This window comes from Aotus nancymaae, unplaced genomic scaffold (genome assembly GCF_030222135.1).
Source record: "Aotus nancymaae isolate 86718 unplaced genomic scaffold, 86718_ANA_hifiasm-v0.15.2.pri h1tg000038l, whole genome shotgun sequence".
Taxonomy (NCBI): Eukaryota; Metazoa; Chordata; class Mammalia; order Primates; family Aotidae; genus Aotus; species Aotus nancymaae.
The window spans coordinates 6,058,549-6,082,834 of record NW_026988452.1 but is presented as its reverse complement, the minus strand read 5'-3'; the positions used below and the strand labels follow the sequence as shown (position 1 = coordinate 6,082,834).

Below are 24,286 nucleotides of genomic sequence, written 5' to 3'. Positions count from 1 at the left end.
GGAGGCTGAGGTGAGCAGATCACTTGAGACCAGGAGTTTGAGACCAGCCCTGACAACATAGCGAAACCCTGTCTCTACTAAAAAAAAAAAAAATACAAAAATTAGCTGCTGTGGTTGTGGGGGCCTGTAATCCCAGCTATTCAGGGGACTGAGGCATGAGAATTGCTTGAGCCTGGGGGGTGGAGGCTGCAGGGAGCTGAGATCGTACCAGTGTAACTCCAGCCTGGGTCACAGAGTGAGACCTGTCTCAAGAAAAAAAAAACCATTGCGATGGCAGTGTTGGAGATGAACATTGGTTTACCTTGGTTTTAGTGATGACTATTATCATTATCCTGGCTGTTCTTAATAGTCCTTAATGTAAAATAGTAACACTTTAATTCTGTGAACCCAGGGCATGAGTCTAGACAAGTTGATTTATGAGATAAATGATTTATGAACTGAATTACATAGACAAAAACATTCAGAAGTATTGTTTAACAAATGTTTAAATGAGCTTCCCAAACTCAATGAACGGATGTCTTGTGTGCTTAGATCCTTATAACTGTCAGTGAGGCTGGTCAGGTTCCAGGGGCAGCCCAGGTCTCTGGGTCTGTTGACTCTGGTCTTGAGCAGACACTCCAGGTCATCCTAAATTCTCTACAAATGCATAATTTTCTGTAAGTGCCATGAAGTAGGGGTAAAATATCAGGAGGCATCAGTCTAAGTAGTACCATACGGAACATGTCCAGTGATCTTTAAAGAACGTTATTCAGGAGTATTATGTAAAATAGATATTTTCCTCTGTCATAGAATAGTCCAAAAAGACTAAATATAGTTATGAATGCAAAAATTGGAATAAATGATAACTTTATAACAAATTCAGAATTTTAATTGAGATAAAGAATGAATGTAGCTGATATTCAGGAAGTAAGCTCACTGAGGGCTTTGCACTTTCTTAAATATTACAAATATTTTCTTTAAAAATGATAAAAATGGTATTATGTACTGTGTATTAGACATATATAAAACATTTTACATATACGATCTCATTAATTCTCCTAACAAAAAGATGGCTTCACTCAGTTTTACTTTTTTTTTGAGACAGGATCTTGCTCTGTCACCCAGGCTGCAGTGCAGTGATCATAGCTCACTGCAACCTCAAACTCCTGGGCTCAAGCAGTCTTCTCGCCTCAGCCTCCCAAGTGACTGGTATTACAGATGTGAGCCATCACACCTGGCCTGTTTAATTTTATTTTAAACTAATTTCTGAAAAGTTGATTGTTGGGTTTCGCAAATTAGGAACAATGTCTATACAGGAAGGGGGCGGAATGCTTACTGTGTTTGAGCATACTGACAGCAGCAGGAAACCATAGTTGACATCAAGGTTGAAGATATGGTAAAAAGCACACCCTAGAGTTCTTAAAACGTAGCAGCCTGTGAATCCTCTTATTACTGAGGCAAAGTATCCTATACAGATTGAACATCCCTAATCCAAAACCTTCAAAATCTGCACAATTTTTGAGTACCAACATGATGCCACAAGTGGAAAATTTCACACCTCACCTCATGTTGAGTTGGAGTCAAAACACTGGTGTACAACATAGTTTATTCAATGTTCTCAAGGGAAAAAAGACTCTCCCTGCCCTCTAGCTGTGAAATTAGCGTCTTTTCCAGGCATACCCAGATTCTCTCATGCAAGCCTGCCCACAAAGAGTAATACAGTGGCACGTGTGCAGGCCAGATGCGTTAAGGGCAGTTCCCCATGATGCCCCACATGGGGCCAAGACCTGTGTGCTTTACTTGCTGTGTTTTTTTGTTTCTTCTCTGTTCTATTGTATGAAGATTTGTTGAAAATGTCAAAAAGCCCTGCAGAGGTCCTGTGTGGTAGCTCACACCTGTAATAGTAGCACTTTGGGAGGCTGAGGTGGGTGAATCACCTGAGGTCAAGAGTTCGAGACCAACCTGGCCAACATGGTGAAACCTCGTCTCTACTAAAAATATAAAAATTAGGTGTGGTGGCACATGCCTGTAATCTCAGCCACTTGGGGAGCTGAGGCACAAGAATCGCTTGAACCCGGGAGGTAGAGGTTGCAGTGAGCTGAGATTGCACCACTGCACTCCAACAGAGCAAGACCATGTCTTAAAAAAAAATTAAAAAGCCATCCAGCAGAATGCTTCCTCCTCCCTAGTGGACCCATTTCCTGGTCCCTCAATTGCTTCTGGTGTTTCTTCTTACCTAAAAAAAGAAAATACAGTGTGGAGTAACCTTTCAATCAAAACCAAGCATTGTAGATAGAGACTGAAAGCTTACTAGTGTTGGTTGTTGCTGTTGCTTAACAGCTGTTACAGGTGTTCTGGTGATACTACTGTGCTGCTTAGTTATGCTGAACACATTAGTTTTTTACTGTATTAATGGCATGTCACATAAATATTTTTTGCTGTGAAGTACTTATATGTGAATAAGCTTAAGAGAATTATTGCTTATCAGTAGCATGTAAGTTCAGAGTCAGGAATGATGGTGATGCCAGACAACCACAGATTGTATTTGTGGCTGAAATTGTGACACCTTTGCTTTCTGATGGTTCAGTGTACACAGACTTTGTTTCATGTACAAAAATTATTAAAAATATGATATAAAATTACCTTCAGACTATGTGTATAAGGTGTATATGAAACATAAATGAATTTCATGTTTAGACTTGGTCTCATCCCCATGATATCTCATTATGTATATGCAGGTACTCCAAGTCTGGAAAAAATCCAAAATCCAAAATACCTGGTTCCAAGCTTTCTGTGTAAGGAATACTTAGTCAAAATGAGTTCACAATATACATATTGTTTTATAATTTTATTTTTCCCATTTAATAGTATATCTTGAACTTCTTTCCATGTATTATTGTTTATTAAAAATTTTTTTTTGAAAATACTTTATAGCCTAGGACATACTTCCAAGTTGCCTTGGGGAGTGCTCTCCATATAGTATAATTTATAAACTGTGTCTTCTAGTGATAAACATTTGGGTTGTTTCCAGATTTTACTCTTTTAAACCACCTGTGACAAATCTGTGTGTATGAAGGGTATGGGGCATATTTTGTCCTCTTTCTTATTCCTACCTTGACCAATATTATTAAATCTCTAGAATCTGTGAGTAAAACATTTCTGTTTTGATTTTTTAAACTCTAGACTGAGGAGAAACTTTTTATTTTTCTGTATTTTTTGGCTACACATGACCTCAGTTTTCCTGAAGTATTTCACTCCTGGCACCTTTGAGATCTTATGGTGACCTTGTTGTTAACTAATGAGAATGAGCTACTAGGAGACATCTGTTAAATATTGACTGCTGTGACCTGAACGAAACAATACTGCTTAGAACAGTTAGTTGAATCAGGTCATATTATTTTTCATTGTGACTATTTAAATTAATTTGTTGTTATTCCAATAAATTAGGAGAACAGGTCTTGCTTATCACTGTCTAGCATTGGAGTTACTGATCTGTGCAGAGGGACTCTAACTCAGACCTTTCAACTGTCCTCCATAATTTGTTAATGCTTATTTTTATTCCTAGTAGACAAATGGTAAGTAGAGCAGAGTTGGCTGCCACTCTGCAGCCAACTCTGCATCACATAGTCAACTCTGCCTCACATGTCCTTATTAAACAAAGTGGGTTCATTACATGTTACCCTCCCCCCACCCCAATTCCCCTCTTTCCTTGAGAATGATCAAGAATCACCACGTCTATAAAGACCCTCCAGATAAAACCCACTTAAGTTCAGTTACACACTTCACATTTCATGGTATATACCTAGATTTTAGACACTGGGCTTGGACTGTTACAGATAGTGTTTGCAGATGGTCACTACCTTCAAGGATCTTACAGTTTAGTGGATGAATCCTCACAACACACCTGTGAAGTCAGCCGGGAAAGTCCTGCTTTCTTCTTTCTTACAGATGTGCAGACTGAAGAAAAGTAACTTACTGAGAGGCATTCTATCTCTAGGTGACAGACCTGGGACCTGTACTCCAGTCTTCTTACTTTAGGTCCAACATTTTTTCAGCAATAACCAAGTGTGTTGTTTTCCAAAAAACAGTGTATTATGTAAAATGTCAGGAATATAAATTAAACTTGTTAGAACTTTTATTAGATTGTTGCTGGTGATGGGGTAATGGAAGTCTAAATGTGCGTATTTTAACCCACACATTCTGATGGGTTTTGGTTGCAGTCAGGTGACACACAGTCTTTTGCACAGAAGCTCCAGCTCCGAGTGCCCTCCATGGAGTCTTTGTTTCGAAGTCCGATAAAGGAATCTCTATTCCGGTCTTCTTCTAAAGAGTCTTTGGTACGAACATCTTCCAGAGAATCCCTGAATCGACTTGACCTGGACTGTTCTACTGCGACTTTTGATCCACCCTCTGATATGGAGAGCGAGGCTGAAGACTTGGTAGGGAATTCAGACAGTCTCAACAAAGAACAGTTGATTCAGCGGTTGCGAAGAATGGAACGAAGCTTAAGTAGCTACAGAGGAAAATATTCTGAGGTAGGAGCATGACCTTTTTGCCTGTACAAAAATTTCTTCCCTTGTTTTCTCATTCATATTACTGTATTGCTTTTACTCCTGTGATTGGCTAACCTATTAATTCCCTAGATATATCCTGGTTACTAATGGTAGGTAGTCTGTGGCAATATCTAGTTAAAGACTTTTGATATCTAATTAAACAAAGACAGATGCCCTTGGTCAAGACTCTTGGTAAAATTTTGGAGAAGATTGTAGTCTGTAGCCTTCTGGTTCTAAACTGATTTTTTTTTTTTTTTGACAGATTCTCACTCTGTCTGCCAGGCTGGAGTGCAGTGGTGCAATCTTGGCTCACTGCAACGTCCACCTCTCGGGTTCAGGCAATTCTTTTGCCTCAGCCTTCCAAGTAGCTGGGACTACAGGCACACGCCACCACACCTGGCTAATTTTTGTATTTTTAGTAGAGATGGGGTTTCACCATTTTGGCCGGGCTGGTCTCAAACTCCTGACCTCGTGATCTGCCCACCTTGGCCTCCCAAAGTGCTGGGATTACAGGCGTGAGCCACTGCGCCCGGCCAGCCTACTGGTTCTTATATTCTGTTCCCCTCTCCTTTCGTAGTCCCTCTGTTCAAGGTCACTTGGACGCCCAGTGTGGAGTTCATCTTCTGTTCTCATAGCCTGGCCTTTATTCCTCTAACTGATATGGCTCCAAAATGACTTCATCTGCCAACAAGATTCCCATTATTACTGATTCTTACTATGTTTCAGGTAGCCTGATTATCTGACTGATTTGGTTCATTCTCATTGTACTTACATTTGAACCTTTGCCTTGCATGAATGTTTTCATTGCTAAACCCCTGGAGAATGACACTCCCTGTTTGGTCTAAGGGAGGAAGGAAGTCATGCTAGTCCATTTCACTTTTCCATTCTTTAGGAACATAGCACCTTCCCTTCAGGCTAAATTTTATTAGTTGTCCTCCCTCAATTCCCTCTGCATCCTGTGCAGTTAAAACAGTTCTTCGGGAAAGCCTTTTTGGAGTAAGTTGTCCGTATCTTTTTGATTGTTTGTCTTAAACAAAATGTGTAATGTTTTATTGTCTTATGGTTTGTAAATCACCTGTAGTTAATTTTAATGAATGAATACTAAAGTTCAGTATATTAAAGTTAGCCATAACTTCTATTTCTAATTATGACTATGAGTAATTTTATCCTGCAACCAAAAACAAAACAAAAACCCAGATGAAATATACAAGATAAAGTATCTTTTTAAACTATTAAGTGCTGACAACATAGGAAACAATTATCAGGCTTAAATATATAGGCTGGCTGGAACCCACCCAGAGATACAAACAAGACATTAAAAGTCATGTATCTTATGAGGCACTTGTAGAATCAGGCTCCTTTTTACGGTTTTTTAAGTTTTATTTTTAAATTTCTACCAAAGTTAATAATGGTTGTGAATCTTTTTGTCTGTTACTTCACTAACTTAACCATGGCTTTTAACTTGGGAAGCTGGGGTCGTAGTATACGTAATATTTAAGTATGCTAGACACTGTGTATTTTATATTTACTTGTCGTCGTTGTTTTTGAGACAGGGTCTCACCTTGTTGCCCAGGCTTGAGTCTAGTGGCTTGAACACGGCTCTTTGCAGCTTCAACTTCCCAGGATTAAGCGATCCTCCAGCCTCAGCCCCCTCAAATAGCTGGGACTCCAGGCACAGACTACCACACCCAGCTAGTTTTCGTCTTTTTAGTAGAGATGGGGTTTCACCATGTTGGCCAGGCTGTTCTTGAACTCCTGACCTTATGATCCGCCTGCCTTGGCCTCCCAAAGTGCTGAGATTATAGACGTAAGCCACTGCACCTGACTGTGAACATCATTTTTCTGTCTGGGGCCGGGTGCAGTAGCTCACACCTGTAATCCCAGCACTTTGGGAGGCTGAGATGGGTGGATCACCTGAGGTGGGGAGTTGGAGACCAGTCTGACCAACATGGTGAAACCCCATTTCTACTAAAAATACAAAATTAGCCAGGCATGGTGGTGGGTGGCTGTCTTCCCAGCTTCTCAGGAGGCTGAGGCAGGAGAATCACTTGAATCTGGGAGATGGTGAGCTGAGATTGTGCCATTGCATTCCAGCCTGGGCAAGAAGAGTGAAACTCCGTCTCAAAATAATAATAATAATGGGAGAGTCCTGGTCTTAGGCAGAATTTTGTTTTTTATATTCTTTGTTGCTAGACTCACCTTTCATTGCTGCCTTTTTTTGTTTGTTTGTTTTGAGACAAGGTCTCATTCCTTCACCCAGGTTGGAGTGCAGTGGTGTGATCACAGCTCACCTTGTAGCCTCGATTTCCCGGGCTTAGGTGAGTCTCCCACCTCAATCTCCTGAGTAGCTGGGACTAACAGGCAAGCACTACCATGCCTGGCTAGTTTTTTGTATTTTTGGTAGAGATGGGGTTTTGCCATTTTGCCCAGGCTGGTCTCTAACTCTTGTACTCAAACAGTCTTCTCGCCTTGGCCTCCCAAAGTGCTGGGATTACAGGTGTGAGCCACCATGCCTCTGCTTATTGCTGCCTGTCTTTTGATTCAGGGTATCACTAGTGGCATTTGGGGGACACAGCAGCCTTCCAAGGTAAATGGCAAAACTTGAATAGGGGATGCTTCCTCTTAAACCTAAAGCCTGTCTCTTTAGCACTTCCAGAGTAGGGTCCAAAGAATTCACTGGAGCCATGTACTTAGCCTTCAGATGAATACTTTTTTTTTTTTTTTTTTGAGTTATAATAGAGATGAGGTCTCACTGAATTGTTCAGGCTGGTCTCCAACCCCTGGGCTCAAGTGATCCTTCCACCTTGGTCTCCCAAAACGTTGGGATTACAGGCATGAGCCACTGCACCCAGCCTAGATGAGTAATGTTATGTAATTTATAGGCTGAAAAGATTTGTTGATCCATAATTTCATCAGGGTGTACTAGAATGTTTAAATATTCTCTTTAGGTTAAATGGTTAAATGACTTGAATTACGTTTTCTTCTTTTGATTATGAGTTTCTTTGCTCAGATTTTTGCAGAGCTATAGTCACAGATCCTATAACCAGAAGGAGCTTTTAGAAATCAATTACGTGGTCCATTATAGTCCAAAGCAGAAAAATCACCTGGTGAGCTCATTAAAACATAGTTTCCTGTTTCTCCACACCCTTCACCCAAGTCTCATTCAGTTAGATTGGGGTGGGGCCCAAAATTTCTGTTTCAAGCAAACTTGCAGGTGATGCTGTTACTGATTTAGTCTGTGACTATTTAGTTTGTCACTACTTGAGTAGCATCCTGCCCTTAAGCAAGTTGACTTGAATCCCCACCTGTGAATTAGGTACTAAAATTTAAAGGTATATCCGTAAGGTGAAGTCATATGGAGATTTAATGTCTTACTGTCACGTTTACATTTTATTGTTTCCTGTGTTAGTTTTGACTGTTATGCATCTAATTAGGTTATCCTATAAAGGACTCTTCTCATTTATTTTTTGACTTTTATAAAGAGATCTTTTAGAATAATTAATTGCATTTATTTGGGAATAACTAATGTTGATGACTATATTTTAGCTTATTACAGCTTATCAGATGCTTCAGAGAGAGAAGAAAAAGCTACAAGTAAGTGATTTGTTGTCTGTATTATTGAGTCATAATTTTTAAATTAGAAAATATCTTACATAGTTACTTTCTAATTTAAAAATAAAAATATTTTTAAGCCTTCCTTTTAAATAATTCTGCATATGAACAAAGTATTACGCTTGTTTTACTGTTATTGGAGGTTTCGATCAAGAGAAAGTGAATGAGATCCTAGAGATTTTACCTCTGCTAAGGATGAACTTCCTTGAGTTACAGATCTCTGCAGTGTTTAAGAAGTTTGGATTTACAGCATTCCTCTCTCAAGCATGTTTTCTAGTGTCTAAGTCTACAGGTTGCTTCCTTGTTTTAGTAGTAAAGACCTATCTAATCTTCTATGTTTTTCCTTCTACATTTTAAATACCTGCAGACATCTGTTTCTTATCACTATATCAGGGTCCAAATGCAAGCATCCTCTCTTCTATAGTAACTATTTCCTGAGGCTGCTGCTTGTGAAGCTTTTGATTAAGTATGTAGGGATAAGAAGCTATTATATTCTAGGTGACCCACTTTGGCCCCACTGTGTCATCACGTTTGCTTGTGTTTCTATGAATTGTCTATGGAAATTTCCCACCAGGTTTCCAGGTGATAATTCATACATCAGAGCTAAGGAGAATTTTCCATTCCAGTTCAAATGGTGCCCTCAGTTTGCCATGTTTTAAAATAAAATTAGTCTTATTTTTTAAAGTAAAAATGATTTCAAACATCTTAGCATTTTTTGTTCCAATTAAAGAAGCTAATTACATACATAATCAAAAAGTAATTTTGTAAAGTCAGTAATTTCCCCGCCCGTGTACATTAGTTTTGAATAATTACTGTGCCATAAATGTTAACTCCATTAAGTACAACGTTAAATTTCCTGGCTTTGGTCTGGAACATAAGCAGTTCAAAGTGGTAACACTAGTTATTTATTGTTAATTCAATGTTCTAATTGTCCATAGTACATAGGAAATATGATGATTGCAAATAGAGTTTTTAGTTTATTTGATAATGTTTTCTTTCTTTTTTCTTTGACATGGAGTCTTGCTCCGTCACCCAGGCTTGGAGTGCAGTGGCGTGATCTCAGCCCACTGCAACCTCTGTCTCGCAAGCTCAAGTGATTCTCCTGCCTCAGCCTCCCAAGTAGCTAGGATTACAGGCATCCATCACCATGCCTGGCTAATTTTTGTATTTTTAGTAGAGACGGGGTTTCACCATGTTGGCCAGATTGGTCTTGAACTCTGACTTCAAGTGATCCGCCCACCTCTGCTTCCCAAAGTGCTGGGATTACAGATGTGCACCACTGTACTTGGACTAATGTTTTCTGAAACATGAGGCTCATTGAAGTGGAATGTAATTTTGACTTAACCCACTGTGCTATTAATATTTCATCAATTCATTCTCAAAAGATTGCCTTATTCTTAAGTTCTATAGGTATCTTGTTTGTGTTTCTTTTGTGAATTGACTATGGATTTTTATTTTTGAATATACATGCGTAATTCTGACACTAAGTGGCAGTAGAGAATTGTAGTTTCATAGTTTCAAATTTCAATAGTGTTAAAAGATAAAATTCATTGCTTTGCTCTCTTTTCTACAGTGTATATACACCCATGTGTGCATGCCTAGAAACCTTTTTTTTTTTTTTTTTTGAGATGGAGTCTTGCTCTGTAGCCCAGGCTGGAATGCAGTGGCGTGATCTCTGCTCACTGCAACCTCCGCCTCCCGGGTCCTGGTTCAAGGAATTCTCCCACTTCAGCCTCTCAAGTAGCTGGGATTACAGGCATGTGCCAACATGCCCAGCTAATTTTTGTATTTTTTTGCGTGTCATCCTTGCGCAGGGGCCATGCTAATCTTCTCTGTATCGTTCCAATTTTAGTATATGTGCTGCCGAAGTGAGCACAATTTTTGTATTTTTTAGTAGAGACGGGGTTTCAACTATGTTGGCCAGTCTGATCTTGAACTCCTGACCTCATGATCCGCCTGCCTCGGCCTCCCAAAGTGCTGGGATTACAGGCCTGAGCCACTGTGCCCAGCCTAGAAACCTTTATAATAGGCAAATATCTTTTCAGTAGATCCAATGAAATTAAAATTGTAGGTACTGCCAACACTCTTACCTATGCTGCTTGTACTAGATAACATTTATTGAGCTCTTTGTGTGCCAGGCATTTTGGTATATTTAGTTCTAGTCCCTTTCCTGTGAAGAAACTGAGGGAGAATGACTTGTTCATTGTTGCACAGCTCATAAGAGACAGGGAGGAGAGCTGAGATCTTTTTGCTAGCAGTTAGACCGCAGAGCATATACTGCACTACAGTTTTTCATCATTTTCAGCATGGCATCTTCCTGCATTTAAAATTTTGTATTTGAAACTGAACAAAGAAAAACTGTGTTCATGGCTTTTTGGGAGAAAAGAAGTTTGATTTTTGTTTTATTCACTTACAACTTCCCAGAATACAATTCAGTCATACTCCCTTTGTCATAAGTAAACCATTTGCCTGTCTGTATTCCTTTGTTTTGATTGTTAGTCCACAGAAACCAGTGAAGCTCCAAATTACCCTATTCCTTTACCTCTGTATTTATGTTGTAGAGGAATATATGGTTACTTTGTTTCCATAGGCCATAACTTTCCAAGTTTAATTTCCTTTACTACAGAAAAGTACTTTCCTTACCCCACCCTAGGAAAGGGTGAATAATTTCATCTCTTAATATTATTCTTTTAGCTTCTTGATTTTGTTTTTAAAATATATGGTTACTAATTTAGCCATCTAATGTTCTTTGTGAATTTTTCTGGATTTTAAAAAAAAAAAATATAGACAGTTATTTTGTTTCTAAGCCACAGAAACCTTTAGAACAGGCTGGTTATTGCTGTGTTCTACACAGTATAGGTTACAATGAAATAAATTGCAATTGGAATTTGGAAAATTTTTTAAGTTAACAGTAAAATTGACTTTTTGGTTGGTTTGCATGTCTATGCATTTTAACAAATGTATAGGTTTTGAACCACTGCCACTGCCAGGATGCAGAATCGTTCTATAACCTCATGATCTAACTTTGAACAGATTTTTTTAATATGGTCACAGCTTTAACATTTTAGTATTGTCCTCTGTCTTCAGGTTATTTTTGGATAAACAGTTGTAATATTTTAAAAATAATTATTTTCGACTTGCTTTGTATTTATTATGTCATACAGTTAGCTGTTTAACCAGCTTTTTTTTTTCCCTCTCAACTAAAGGGTATATTAAGTCAGAGTCAGGATAAATCACTTCGGAGAATTGCAGAATTAAGAGAGGTAAGTTTCAGTGATGAGTACTTTGAAAACGGTAATTAAATCTCGTATTTATCATAACTGTTGTATGTGCTAGGGTAGTTTCATACACACTCTTTTGTTTCTCCTGCTTTACATTAATAGAAAGAAGGTGATTTTAGCAGCTAAAAGCACCTTTGCATTTGCTAGAGGGGTGAACAATATGGCATTTCTACCCAAAAGATTTTTCTGTTAAGCTAATATCTTTTTGCTTAATATTTCTTTTTTACTTGTCTTGTATTTTGGGAATAAATGAAAGGTGTTAATGATAGGTATCTTGTATTTCTGGTAAGAAATTAAATGCCCATATTTTATACAGATAATGATTAGATACACATAGTAATGGAGAGCAGGCATGTTTAAAATTCAGAGAGTGTACGTTAGAGGTTAGGCATCGGGTTTTGATGTCTAAAACCTGATAAATCCTGGAGACAGGAATACCTCTTTATAATGTTATTATATCTGGAAACACAGGAATATTGTGTTTGTTGTTTTTTTCCTTCCTACTGCTCAGCCCTTTTCCACTAGGAGCCCTTGTCTGTGGGAGCTGTACTCAAGAAAATACAGCTGAATGGGAAGCACATCTCCTTTATTCATAGATGAGTAAATACCCATGTGATTGCTGGCTATTAGTAAAGATAGGCCTCCTCTCCATTCTCTAATTTAAATTATAGAACCAGCATTCCCTGGCAATATCAAATGGGGAAAGAAAAAGAACTAGCTTGGCTAGCAGGCCCCAGCCTTACTCATGTACTCAATTGCAGGTGTTGAGGGACTCAGAAAAACGTGAGAGAGACTTGGCTGAAAAGCATGCCTTGTCGTGCTTGTCTGTGGTAAAATGCATATATGTTGTCCTTTCAAGGAAGGTTGAGTTCTGTGAATACTCTGGATGCTGCCAATTAGATTTGCAACTCTACCTACATTTTTTGGGAGCTGGTGAAATGTTGGGGGCAAAGATAGAGATAAGGGAATAGGGAACGAAAGGGTCTATTTTAACTTTCTTGTCTAAATGCAAAATTTTATGCAGTAACTTTATCTTCCTCTATTAGGAAATACTAATACTTATCAGAGTCACAGATTGATGAATTTGTTGTTGTTTTTAATCCACCCACCTGTGTTAGTTTTCTCTTGGCTGCTGCAACAAATTACCACCAACACAAATTTATTGTCTTGGAAGTTTGACAAAAGCCTCACTGGGCTAAAATACTGGCAAAATAGTGTATAGGAAGCAGGGAGAGGGAGAAGGGGACATGATTAAAAGATGCTGCCATTGTATCCAAGGACTTCTTGTCTAGATGAGAAAATGAAAACATGCAAAATCTGAAAACTATAGTATAAATTGAGGGTTTTTATTTGTTTGTTTTTTGTTTTGGTGGGAGGTTAGGATTGCTATGTAACGGAGTTGAGCATGGAAGGTTGTAGGTTTTAGGAAATTATTTGGAAGAAATGAATTTTAAAGAAAGTAAATGAACCACGTTGCTGTTAAGTAGATGTGCAACAGTTCTAAGCAAAAGAATTGGCCTTTGTGAAATCCAAAAAGTGCTTTCCAGTTTTTTAGATTTTATGGACTAAAAAATTACCTTCCACTTCCTTCCAGAAGTAGAGGAGAAGAGAATTGTCATAGGGCCACTAACTGTTGTATTTCTGAGTCAAGACATCAGGAATAAGCACCCAAATTCTCTTATTGCCATTATTTCATTAAAGAGGTTGTTTTAGTACCAAAACAATTAGGAAGGACATATTCCCAGGATAAAGTAACAGTTACTTAAGTGAAAGAAATTTAGATCTAAGAAAATCTCTCCATGTTGGCTTTTGTTTCTTATTTCACTATGGATCTCTGAAAACTGTATTCAACATGACCAGCATTTGGAGACTACTGCTGTGGGAATGTCAAGTCAGGAGACATTTGTGAGAGGAAAAGTGAAAAATGTGCTCAGAGATGTTGGGGAAATGTGGGTGTTGGGCAGAATAGAGGACACTTATGAGGGTACCAGATGGTGCCTTGGTGTTTTGCTCGGGCAATTCTCAGTGTTTTGAGAAAGAAGTTTGAAACAATGTAGAAAGAGGGAGTTGCTTATAAGTCTTTGAAAATATTGTTTGAGGAAAATTATTTTGGCAAATGCGTGAGGGATGGATTAAATCAGAGGAGGACTTGAGGTGAGAAGTCTGTCTAGAAGGCTATTGAAGGAAATTAACTATCACAAGCTTGCCCAACCTACAGCCCATTGCCTGCATGCAGCCCAGGACGGCTTTGAATGTGACCCAGCACAAATCTGTAAACTTTCTGAAAACATTATGAGATTTTTTGGTCTGATTTTGTTTTTTTTAAAGCTCATCAGTTATTGTTAGTGTATTTTATGTGTGACCCAAGACAATTCTTTTTCTTCCAGTGTGGCGTAGGGCAGTTAAAAGATTGGACATCCCTGATTTAAAGTTTTAGAGACCTGGGCTGTGGTTATAGTTGTGGTAAAAGATAGGATCTAAACATTCTAGAAAAAGTAATAAAAAAAAGATTATATGCAGGGATTAACAAAGATAAGTAAAATGTGACTTTGAATATTTTGAGTTTAGAGAACTAGTGAAGTGTATGAATCCCACAACAATAAAGGGCTATCTAATACTTCCACGTGCTAATCTCTAGCATGCTAAGGGAGAAACACAGAAGACAGGAGATTGAACCCAGAGGGCTAGAAGGAATCAATGAAGGGCAAAGAGGAAACTGTAATTGATAGGAATGTAGCCAGGAGCCCTAAAGCCATGGTCAGCAGGTATAGCTGAGAAAAGCTTCCATAGGTGATTTTGTCATTGTATGAATATTATAGAGTGTTCTTACAAAAACCTAGTTGGTATGACCTACTGTATACCTAGCAGTATTGTATAGTTTATTGTTCCTAGGCTATAAGCCTGTACAGCATGTTACTGTACTGAATTCTGTCACCATTTGTAACACAGTGGTAAGTATTTGTATCACAGTGGTAAGTATTTGTATATTCAAGTCTATCTAAACATAGAAAAAGTACAGTAAAAATACGTTATTATAATCTTGTGAAACCACTGTCATCTATGTGGTCCGTCATTTTCCAGAACGTTGTTACATGGCATATGACTATACCTAGAATGAGGGGGGAATTATTGGTGGCTGGTATTGCAGAGAGATAGAAATCAGTGGATTTGGTTAGGAAGACTCATGAATGACCTAAAGAAAGCAGCATTTTAACTAATTTCAGGAACTAGAAATTTCATTTTACAGATGAGAAAGCATTTGGTTTTGACTATCAGACACTTTCATATATTGAGAAGAGAAAGACTCTACTAGCTATCTGTGTGGTATATAATAATTTTGTTTTAGATCAAATGAATATAACATAACACAAGTAGTAAGAGTCTCAAAGTAAAGTTTTACTTTTATCTTAAGTAATTTTTTTTTTGAGCCCGAGCCTCGCTTTGTCACCCAGGCTGGAGTACAGTGGCATGCTCTCAACTCATTGCAACCTCTGCGTCCAGGGTTCAAGCAATTCTCCTGCCTCAGCTTCCCAACTAGCTGGGACTACAGATGCCTGCCACAATGCCCAGCTCATTTTTGTATATTTAGTAGAGACGAGGTTTCACCATGTTGGCCAGGCTGGTCTCAAACTCCAGATCTCAAGTGATTCCCCCACCTTGGGCTCCCAAAGTGCTGGGATTACAGGTGTGAGCCACCACACCCAGCCTGTCTTAAGTGATTACTTATTTTTTCCACATTATTATCAATTGAGCCATCATTACAGCTCCAGAAAGTATACTTTTTTCTTCTTGGATCTTCATATTCTTTATGGAATGAAATCATTTGTTGATGCGAATGTTTTAAATAATGTTAATGTCATGGAGATCCAAGATGGCCGCTTAGGAGGAACTCGGGAATGCAGCTCCGAGAGAAAGCACAGAGGGTGAGTGGACGCCGTATTTCCAGACTGATTTTTACTGCCCACAGACCAGGAGATTCACACGCAGAGAAGCCACACGGGTCGCCAGCGCCGCTGGCTTGAACGGCGCAGCCGCTGGGCCGGCACCCTGAGGCAACGGCTCACGGTACAAAGTGAGAGAGTCTGAGTCCCCTATAAGCCAGCAAGGGGAGCTGAAACGGGGAGCCAGGCCAGCGCCACGAATCTCAGAGCCGCGGCTTTAGCCAACGCAGCGGCTCCGGAGGCAGATCAGATGAGACGGTGTCCCCTCTTACCCAGCAAGAAGACCTGAAACACAACTGAAACCGGGACGGTCCAGCTCTGTGGAGGAGGGGCGTTCTCCATAGGCACCCTGCTGTTCTCTACCAAGGCAATCCGCCACTACAGAGACTCCGTCACTACAGGGGCGGGCCAACATATCGGAAGCAGTTCTAACTACACCCAGAAGTTCACACGGAAGCTGGGTGGAGCCCACAGCAGCTTAGCGAAGCCTCTGCAACCTGAGTGTGACTAGGCTGCCACCTTGTGGGCAGGGAAAACAGCCGCACAGGGGAACATCATAAAACCGTAACTCCCTGGGACAGAACACCTGGGGGGAAGAGCAGGGGGTTTATGAGTTCTGCCACAGCAGACTTAAAATTACCAAAATCAGAAAGAAAACAACTACAAAGTCAACAGGTGGATAAATCCACAAAGATGGGAAGAAACCAGCGCAAAAAGGATGAAAACACCCAAAACCAGAACACTTCTCCTCCTACAAGGGATCACAACTCCTCACCAGCAAGGGAAGAAGACTGGATGGAGAATGAGTGTGATGAAATGACAGAATCAGCTTTCAGAAAGTGGATAATAAGAAACTTCCGTGAGCTAAAAGAACATGTTCTAACCCAATGCAAAGAAACTAAGAACCTTGAAAAAAGACTTGACGAAATGCTAACAAGAATGGACAACTTAGAGAGGAATATGAGCGAATTGATGGAGCTGAAAAACACAACACGAGAACTTCGTGAAGCATGCACAAGTTTCAACAGCCGAATTGACCAAGCAGAAGAAAGGATATCAGAGGTCGAAGATCAACTCAATGAAATAAAACGAGAAGGCAAGATTAGAGAAAACAGGGTAAAAAGGAATGAACAAAGTCAACAAGAAATATGGGACTATGTGAAAAGACCTAATCTACGTTTGATAGGTGTACCTGAATGTGACGAAGAGAATGCATCCAAGCTGGAAAATACTCTTCAGGATATTATCCAGGAAAACTTCCCCAACCTAACAAGGCAGGCCGAGATTCAAGTCCAGGAAATACAGAGAACACCACAAAGATACTCCTCTAGAAGAGCAACCCCAAGACACATAATCATCAGATTCACCAGGGTTGAAATGAAGGAGAAAATACTAAGGGCAGCCAGAGAGAAAGGTCGGGTTACCCACAAAGGGAAGCCCATCAGACTCACTGCAGATCTCTCAGCAGAAACCCTACAGGCCAGAAGAGAGTGGGGGCCGATATTCAACATCCTTAAGGAAAAGAACTTTCAACCCAGAATTTCGTATCCAGCCAAACTAAGCTTCATAAGTGAAGGAAAAATAAAATCCTTTGTGAACAAGCAAGAACTCAGAGAGTTCATCACCACCAGACCAGCTCTACAAGAGCTCCTGAAGGAGGCACTACACATAGAAAAGAACAACCAGTACCAGCCACTCCAAAAACACACGAAAAGGTAAAGAGCATCAACACAATGAAGAATTTGCATCAACCAAAGGGCAAAACAGCCACCTAGCACCAAAATGACAGGATTGAATTCACACATAACAATATTAACCCTAAATGTAAATGGACTAAATGCCCCAATCAAAAGACACAGACTGGCAAATTGGATAAAAAGCCAAAACCCATCAGTGTGCTGTATCCAGGAAACCCATCTCGCATGCAAGGATACACAAAGGCTCAAAATAAAGGGATGGAGGAAGATTTACCAAGCAAATGGAGAGCAAAAAAAAGCAGGAGTTGCAATTCTCATCTCTGATAAAATAGACTTTAAAGCAACAAAGATCAAAAGAGACAAAGAAGGACATTACATAATGGTAAAAGGATCAATGCAGCAAGAAGAGCTAACGATCCTAAATATATATGCACCTAATACAGGAGCACCCAGATACATAAGGCAAGTTCTTAAAGACTTACAAAGAGACTTAGACTCCCACACAATAATAGTGGGAGACTTCAACACACCATTGTCAATATTAGACAGATCAACGAGACAGAAAATTAACAAGGATATCCAGGACTTGAACTCAGACCTGGAACAAGCAAACCTAATAGACATTTACAGAACTCTCCACCCCAAATCCACAGAATATACATTCTTCTCAGCACCACATCACACCTACTCTAAAATTGACCACATAATTGGAAGTAAATCACTCCTCAGCAAATGCAAAAGAACGGAAACCATAACAAACAGTCTCTCAGACCACAGTGCAATCAAGTTAGAACTCAGAATTCAGAAACCAACCCAGAACCGCACAGCCTCATGGAAAATGAACAACTTTCTCCTGAATGTTGACTGGATAAACAATGAAATGAAGGCAGAAATAAAGACGTTCTTCGAAACCAACGAGAATGAAGACACCACATACCAGAATCTCTGGGACACATTTAAAGCAGTCTCTAGAGGAAAATATATAGCAATAAGTGCCCACATGAGAAGAAAGGAGAGATCTAAAATTGACACCCTATCGTCAAAATTGAAAGAGCTAGAGGAGCAAGATCAAAAAAACTCAAAACCTAGCAGAAGACAAGAAATAACTAAGATCAAAGCAGAATTGAAGGAGATAGAGACACGAAAAACCCTTCAAAAAATCAATAAATCCAGGAGCTGGTTTTTTGAAAAGATCAACAAAATAGACAGACCACTAGCCAGACTAATAAAAAAGAAAAGAGAGAATAATCAAATAGATGCAATAAAAAATGACAAAGGGGATATCACCACAGATGCCACAGAAATTCAAACCATCATCAGAGATTACTACAAACAACTCTATGCACATAAATTAGAAAACCTGGAGGAAATGGATAAATTCCTGGACAGCTGCCTCCTGCCAAGCCTAAACCAGGAAGAAGTCGAAACCCTGAATAGACCAATAACAAGGTCTGAAGTCGAGGCAGCAATTAAGAGCCTACCACCCAAAAAAAGCCCAGGTCCAGATGAGTTCACAGCCGAATTCTACCAGACATACAAAGAGGAACTGATACCATTCATATTGAAACTATTCCAAATAATCCAAAAAGAGGGAATCCTTCCCAAATCATTTTATGAGACCAACATCATCCTAATACCAAAACCTGGCAGAGACTCAACAAGAAAAGAAAACTACAGGCCAATATCCATGATGAACATAGATGCAAAAATCTTCAATAAAATAATGGCAAGCCGATTACAACAGCACATCAAAAAGCTTATCCACCATGATCAAGTAGGATTCATCCCGGGGATGCAAGGCTGGTTCAATATACGCAAGTCTATAAATGTAATTCACCACATAAACAGAACCAAAGACAAAAACCACATGATTATCTCAATTGATGCAGAGAAGGCCTTCGACAAAATTCAACAGCCCTTTATGCTAAAAACCCTCAATAAACTAGGTATCGATGGAACGTATCTCAAAATAATAAAAGCTATTTACGACAAACCGACAGCCAATATCATACTGAACGGGCAAAAACTGGAAGCATTCCCTTTGAAATCTGGCACTAGACAAGGATGCCCTCTCTCACCACTCCTATTCAATATAGTACTGGAAGTTCTAGCCAGAGCAATCAGGCAAGAAAAAGAAATAAAGGGTATTCAATTAGGAAAGGAGGAAGTCAAATTGTCTCTATTTGCAGACGACATGATTGTATATCTAGAAGACCCCCTCATCTCAGCCCAAAAGCTCCTGAAACTGATAAGCAACTTCAGCAAAGTCTCAGGATACAAAATCAATGTGCAAAAATCACAAGCGTTCCTATACACCAATAACAGACTTAAAGAGAGCCAAATCAAGAACGAACTGCCATTCACAATTGCTACAAAGAGAATAAAATACCTAGGAATACAACTAACAAGGAATGTAAAGGACCTCTTCAAGGAGAACTACAAACCACTGCTCAACGAAATAAGAGAGGACACAAACAGATGGAGAAACATTCCATGTTCATGGTTAGGAAGAATTAATATCGTGAAAATGGCCATACTGCCCAAAGTAATTTACAGATTCAACGCTATCCCCATCAAGCTACCAATGACCTTCTTCACAGAACTGGAAAAAACCACCTTAAACTTCATATGGAACCAAAAGAGAGCCCGCATAGCCAAGTCAATTCTAAGCAAAAAGAACAAAGCAGGAGGCATCACACTACCAGACATCAAACTCTACTACAAGGCTACAGTAATCAAAACAGCATGGTACTGGTACCAAAACAGAGATATAGACCAATGGAACAGAACAGAGGCCTCGGAGGCAACACAACATATCTACAACCACCTGATCTTTGACAAACCTGATAAAAACAAGCAATGGGGAAAGGATTCCCTGTTCAATAAGTGGTGTTGGGAAAACTGGCTAGCCATATGCAGAAAGCAGAAACTGGACCCCTTCCTGACACCTTACACTAAAATTGACTCCAGATGGATTAAAGACTTAAACATAAGACCTAGCACCATAAAAACACTAGAAGGAAACCTAGGCAAAACCATTCAGGACATAGGCGTAGGCAAGGACTTCATGACCAAAACACCAAAAGCATTGGCAACAAAAGCCAAAATAGACAAATGGGACCTAATCAAACTCCACAGCTTCTGCACAGCAAAAGAAACAGTCAATAGAGTGAATCGGCAACCAACAGAATGGGAAAAAATTTTTGCAGCCTACCCATCTGACAAAGGGCTGATATCCAGAATTTACAACGAGCTAAAAAAGATTTACAAGAAAAAAACAAACAAGCCCATTCAAAAGTGGGCAAAGGACATGAACAGATACTTTACAAAAGAAGACATACATGAGGCCAACAAGCATATGAAAAAATGCTCATCATCACTGGCCATTAGAGAAATGCAAATCAAAACTACATTGAGATACCACCTCACACCAGTTAGAATGGCAATCATTAAAAAATCTGGAGACAACAGATGCTGGAGAGGATGTGGAGAAATAGGAACACTTTTACACTGTTGGTGGGAGTGTAAATTAGTTCAACCATTGTGGAAAACAGTGTGGCGATTCCTCAAGGACCTAGAAATAGAAATTCCATTTGACCCAGCAATCCCATTACTGGGCATATATCCAAAGGATTATAAATCGTTCTACTATAAGGACACATGCACACGAATGTTCATAGCAGCACAGTTTACAATAGCAAAGACCTGGAACCAGCCCAAATGCCCATCGATGATAGACTGGACAGGAAAAATGTGGCACATATACACCATGGAATATTATGCAGCCATTAAAAACGAGGAGTTCGCGTCCTTTGTAGGGACATGGATGAACCTGGAAACCATCATTCTCAGCAAACTGACACAAGAACACAAAATCAAACACCACATGTTCTCACTCATAGGCGGGTGTTGAACAAGGAGAACACATGGACACAGGGAGGGGAGCACTATACATGGGGGTCTGTTGTGGGGGAGTGGGGGGGGACAGCGGGGGGGTGGGGAATTGGGGAGGGATAGCATGGGGAGAAATGCCAGATATGGGTGAAGGGGAGGAAGGCAGCAAATCACACTGCCACGTATGCACCTAAGCATCAACCTTGCATGTTTTTCACATGTACCCCAAAACCTAAAATGCAATAAAAAAATAAAAAATAAAAAAAAATAAAAAAAATAAAAAAAAAAAATTAAATAATGTTAATGTTTTAAATGCTGATTTTTCTCTAATTATTGTTGCTGATACCTTAAGGGAAATGGAAATCTGTATTCAACATGTTTTTAAACTTTGAAAACTTGTAAAATATTTTTTGTTTTATACTGAAAAGTACTTGTAAAACATTTTATGTTTTAGGAGCTCCAGATGGACCAGCAGGCAAAGAAACATCTCCAAGAGGAGTTTGATGCATCTTTAGAGGAGAAAGATCAGTATATCAGTGTTCTCCAAACTCAGGTAAAAGAATAAGAGAAAAAGTGTGGAATTTTTTGGATAAAGGAAAATAGAGGCGTTTTGATTATCTGCAAGGTTCCTGATGTTTTTTTCTTTTTTAAGACCTATTTTTGAAACTCTTTGCTTTCCTCAATTTTTTAATTTTAATTTTAATTTTAATTTTTTTGAGACAGAGTCTTGCTCTTTCACCCGGGCTGCAGTGCAGTGGCATGATCCTAGTTCACTGCAGTCTCAAATTCCTGGGCTCAAGCAATCCTCCAGCCTGTGCCTTCAGAGTAGCTGGGACTACGGACATATGCCACTGTGCCCAGCTAATTTTTTAAGTTTTTGTAGAGATGGGGTCTCACTATGTTGCCCAGGGTGGTCTCAAACTCCTTGGCTCAAGTGATCATTCCGCCTTGCCTCCTAAAGTATTGAAATTATAGGTGTCAGCGCCACCGCTCCTAGCTCCTCAGTTAATTTTAAGGATAGTTTTTTATTTATTGTATCTTTTGACTAACTGCACAATAATAATAGCAAATATAAAAACCAACTGTATTGGGAGTAAACTTTTTATTTTGATTATTTTCCCCCACTTTAGTAAAATGAATATCATGTAATTGTCCTCTCTGTTTAAAAGAAAGTATGGGAAGCCGTTCAGATTCATGTGTTTTGCATGTGTGGATTCAACCAGCTGTGGATCAACCATGTGTAGTGAACATGTATACTTTTTTCTTTTCATTATTTACTAAAAAATACATAGTACAACTATTTGCGTAGCATTTTCATTGTTTATGTAACGTAATCTAGAGATGATTTAAAGTATACAGGAGGATGTGTGGAGACTATGCAAATACTGTGCCATTTTATATAATGGACTTGAGCACCTGTGGATTTTGGTATTAACAGGGAATTCTGGAACCAATCCCCCATAGATACCAAGGGACAATTGTACTACTCCCGTAGTTTTTTTTTTTTAATTTTTTTTCTAATGAAGCACATTTATATTAGGTTTCTCTGCTGAAACAACGATTACGAAATGGCCCTATGAACGTTGATGTACTGAAACCACTTCCCCAGCTGGAACCACAGGCTGAAGTCTTTAGTAAAGAAGAGAATCCAGAGAGTGATGTAGAGCCAGTAGGTAAGCTTCATTTTGTCAAAAAGTTAATTTAAAAACTAGAGGAGGGCCAGGCTCCTTGGCTCACACCTGTAATCCTAACTCTTTGGGAGCCAATGCGGGCGATCTCTTGAGTTCAGGAGTTTGAGACCAGCTTGGGCAACATAGAGAAACCCCTTCTCCACAAGAAAAACAAAAACAAAAACGAAACCCCAGGGAAACCTAGAGAAGGATTTTGAGAGAGTCTAGGATGTGAGCTGATAGATGTGGGCTGAGGTAGAAGTGTCTGTGGTCCTAATGGTTTAAGAAAGATGCAAGGGTTTTTGTTGTTTTTTGGTTCTTTGTTGTTATTTAGGACAAAATAGTTTTGTTTGTTTGTTTGTTTATTTGAGACGTGTCTCAATCTCTTACCCAGGCTGGAGTACAGCCGCATGATCATGGCTCACTGCAACCTCCACCTCTGGGTTCAAGTGATTCTCCTGCCTCAGCCTCCCAAATAGCTGGTATTATAGGTGCATGCCACCACACCCAGCTAATTTTTGTATTTTAGTAGAGGTGGGGGTTTCACCATGTTGTCGAGGCTGGTCTCAAACTCTTGACCTCAAGTGATCTGCCTGCCTCAGCCTCCCAAAGTATTGGGATTGCAGATATGAGTCACTGTGCCCAGCCAAAGTAATTGTTTTGATATGTGAAGTTTTCATAGTCTGTGAGTAATACCACGTTTTCATTGTAATTGAAATTCATTTATTATGCTACACTGTTTTATTAATAGCAGTAGCTAGATTTCATATGAACTGGTCAGTTCTGCTTACATATTAACAAATATGCTATTTGTAATTATTTGTATATTTTAGTTTATAAATAATATTTAAATATTTCTATATTCATAGATATTTGTATTTGTCCTATTAATTCCTTTTTAACTGGAAAAAGAAGAAATAGCTATCTTTTGTCTTAAAATTTAGTTATAGCCTTCTTTGCTTTGAGGTACATATTATGCAATAAAATTCCCATCTTTTATTTCCTAGCTTTTTCTCCCAAAGGGACTTATGATAAACTTGGAGTAAGTTGTTGAGCAGTTAACTATCTGAGCAACCAGCCTATGGTGGGGTGGTGGTGGGGAGGGGGAGAGTCAGTCCCATAATTCTGCAGACATGTGGAAACTTCAGACTCATAAATGTAAAGAGATGGAGAAAGCTGCACTTACCGGAACTCTTCTCAGGAAGAGATTAGAATGTGGTTGGAAAGAATACTGAACTTTATTAATTCTTTTGGGAGGTGAGCTAAGACATATAATTTTGAAGAACAAAAGATGGTTATTTTAAGGATGGTGGATTCAGTTAATGTTAGTTAGCTACTGTGCCATTCTGAATGAGTTTGAACCACAAAGAGGTGAACTCACTACTAAGCATCTTCAGATAAAAATTAATAACTAAGTAGAGGTTTGAAAGGGTGCCAGATTATTAGCTAACTAGGATTGTCCCTTCTTCATCTGACTAAGAGTATAGCAGAATGTGGCATAAGAATGCACTGCTGTGTACTAGCAGACTACGTGTGCCTGGAGAGCCCTTATATTTGTAATTGTCCAATGGGTTCCCTTGCCCACTCCCTAGATAGAGCTGATTTATCAAGATAGGGGATTTGCAATAGAGAAAGAGTAATTCACACAGAGCTGACTGT

General features: G+C 39.2%; 1 protein-coding gene and 1 non-coding gene across 10 annotated transcripts in view; one reads left to right on the top strand and one right to left on the bottom strand.

Moving 5' to 3' along the window:
• The window catches only part of GOLGA4 (golgin A4), a 119,737-nt gene that overhangs the window by 27,892 nt on the left and 67,559 nt on the right, over positions 1-24,286 (top strand). For 6 of the 9 annotated variants that reach the window (XM_064360145.1, XM_064360146.1, XM_064360143.1 and 3 more), the window contains 5 exons: positions 4,200-4,514; positions 8,079-8,126; positions 11,351-11,407; positions 21,412-21,510; positions 22,498-22,630. In XM_064360145.1, the coding sequence (XP_064216215.1) occupies positions 4,200-4,514; positions 8,079-8,126; positions 11,351-11,407; positions 21,412-21,510; positions 22,498-22,630 (652 nt within the window). Of the gene's footprint in view, positions 1-4,199; positions 4,515-6,831; positions 6,851-8,078; positions 8,127-11,350; positions 11,408-21,411; positions 21,511-22,497; positions 22,631-24,286 lie in introns of those variants that run through there. The other 3 variants (XM_064360144.1, XM_012455689.3, XM_012455688.3) reach the window with 2 other exon arrangements.
• Positions 9,913-10,020, bottom strand: LOC135268175 (U6 spliceosomal RNA). The gene has a single exon (XR_010336456.1). It is a non-coding gene; the product is annotated as a U6 spliceosomal RNA (small nuclear RNA).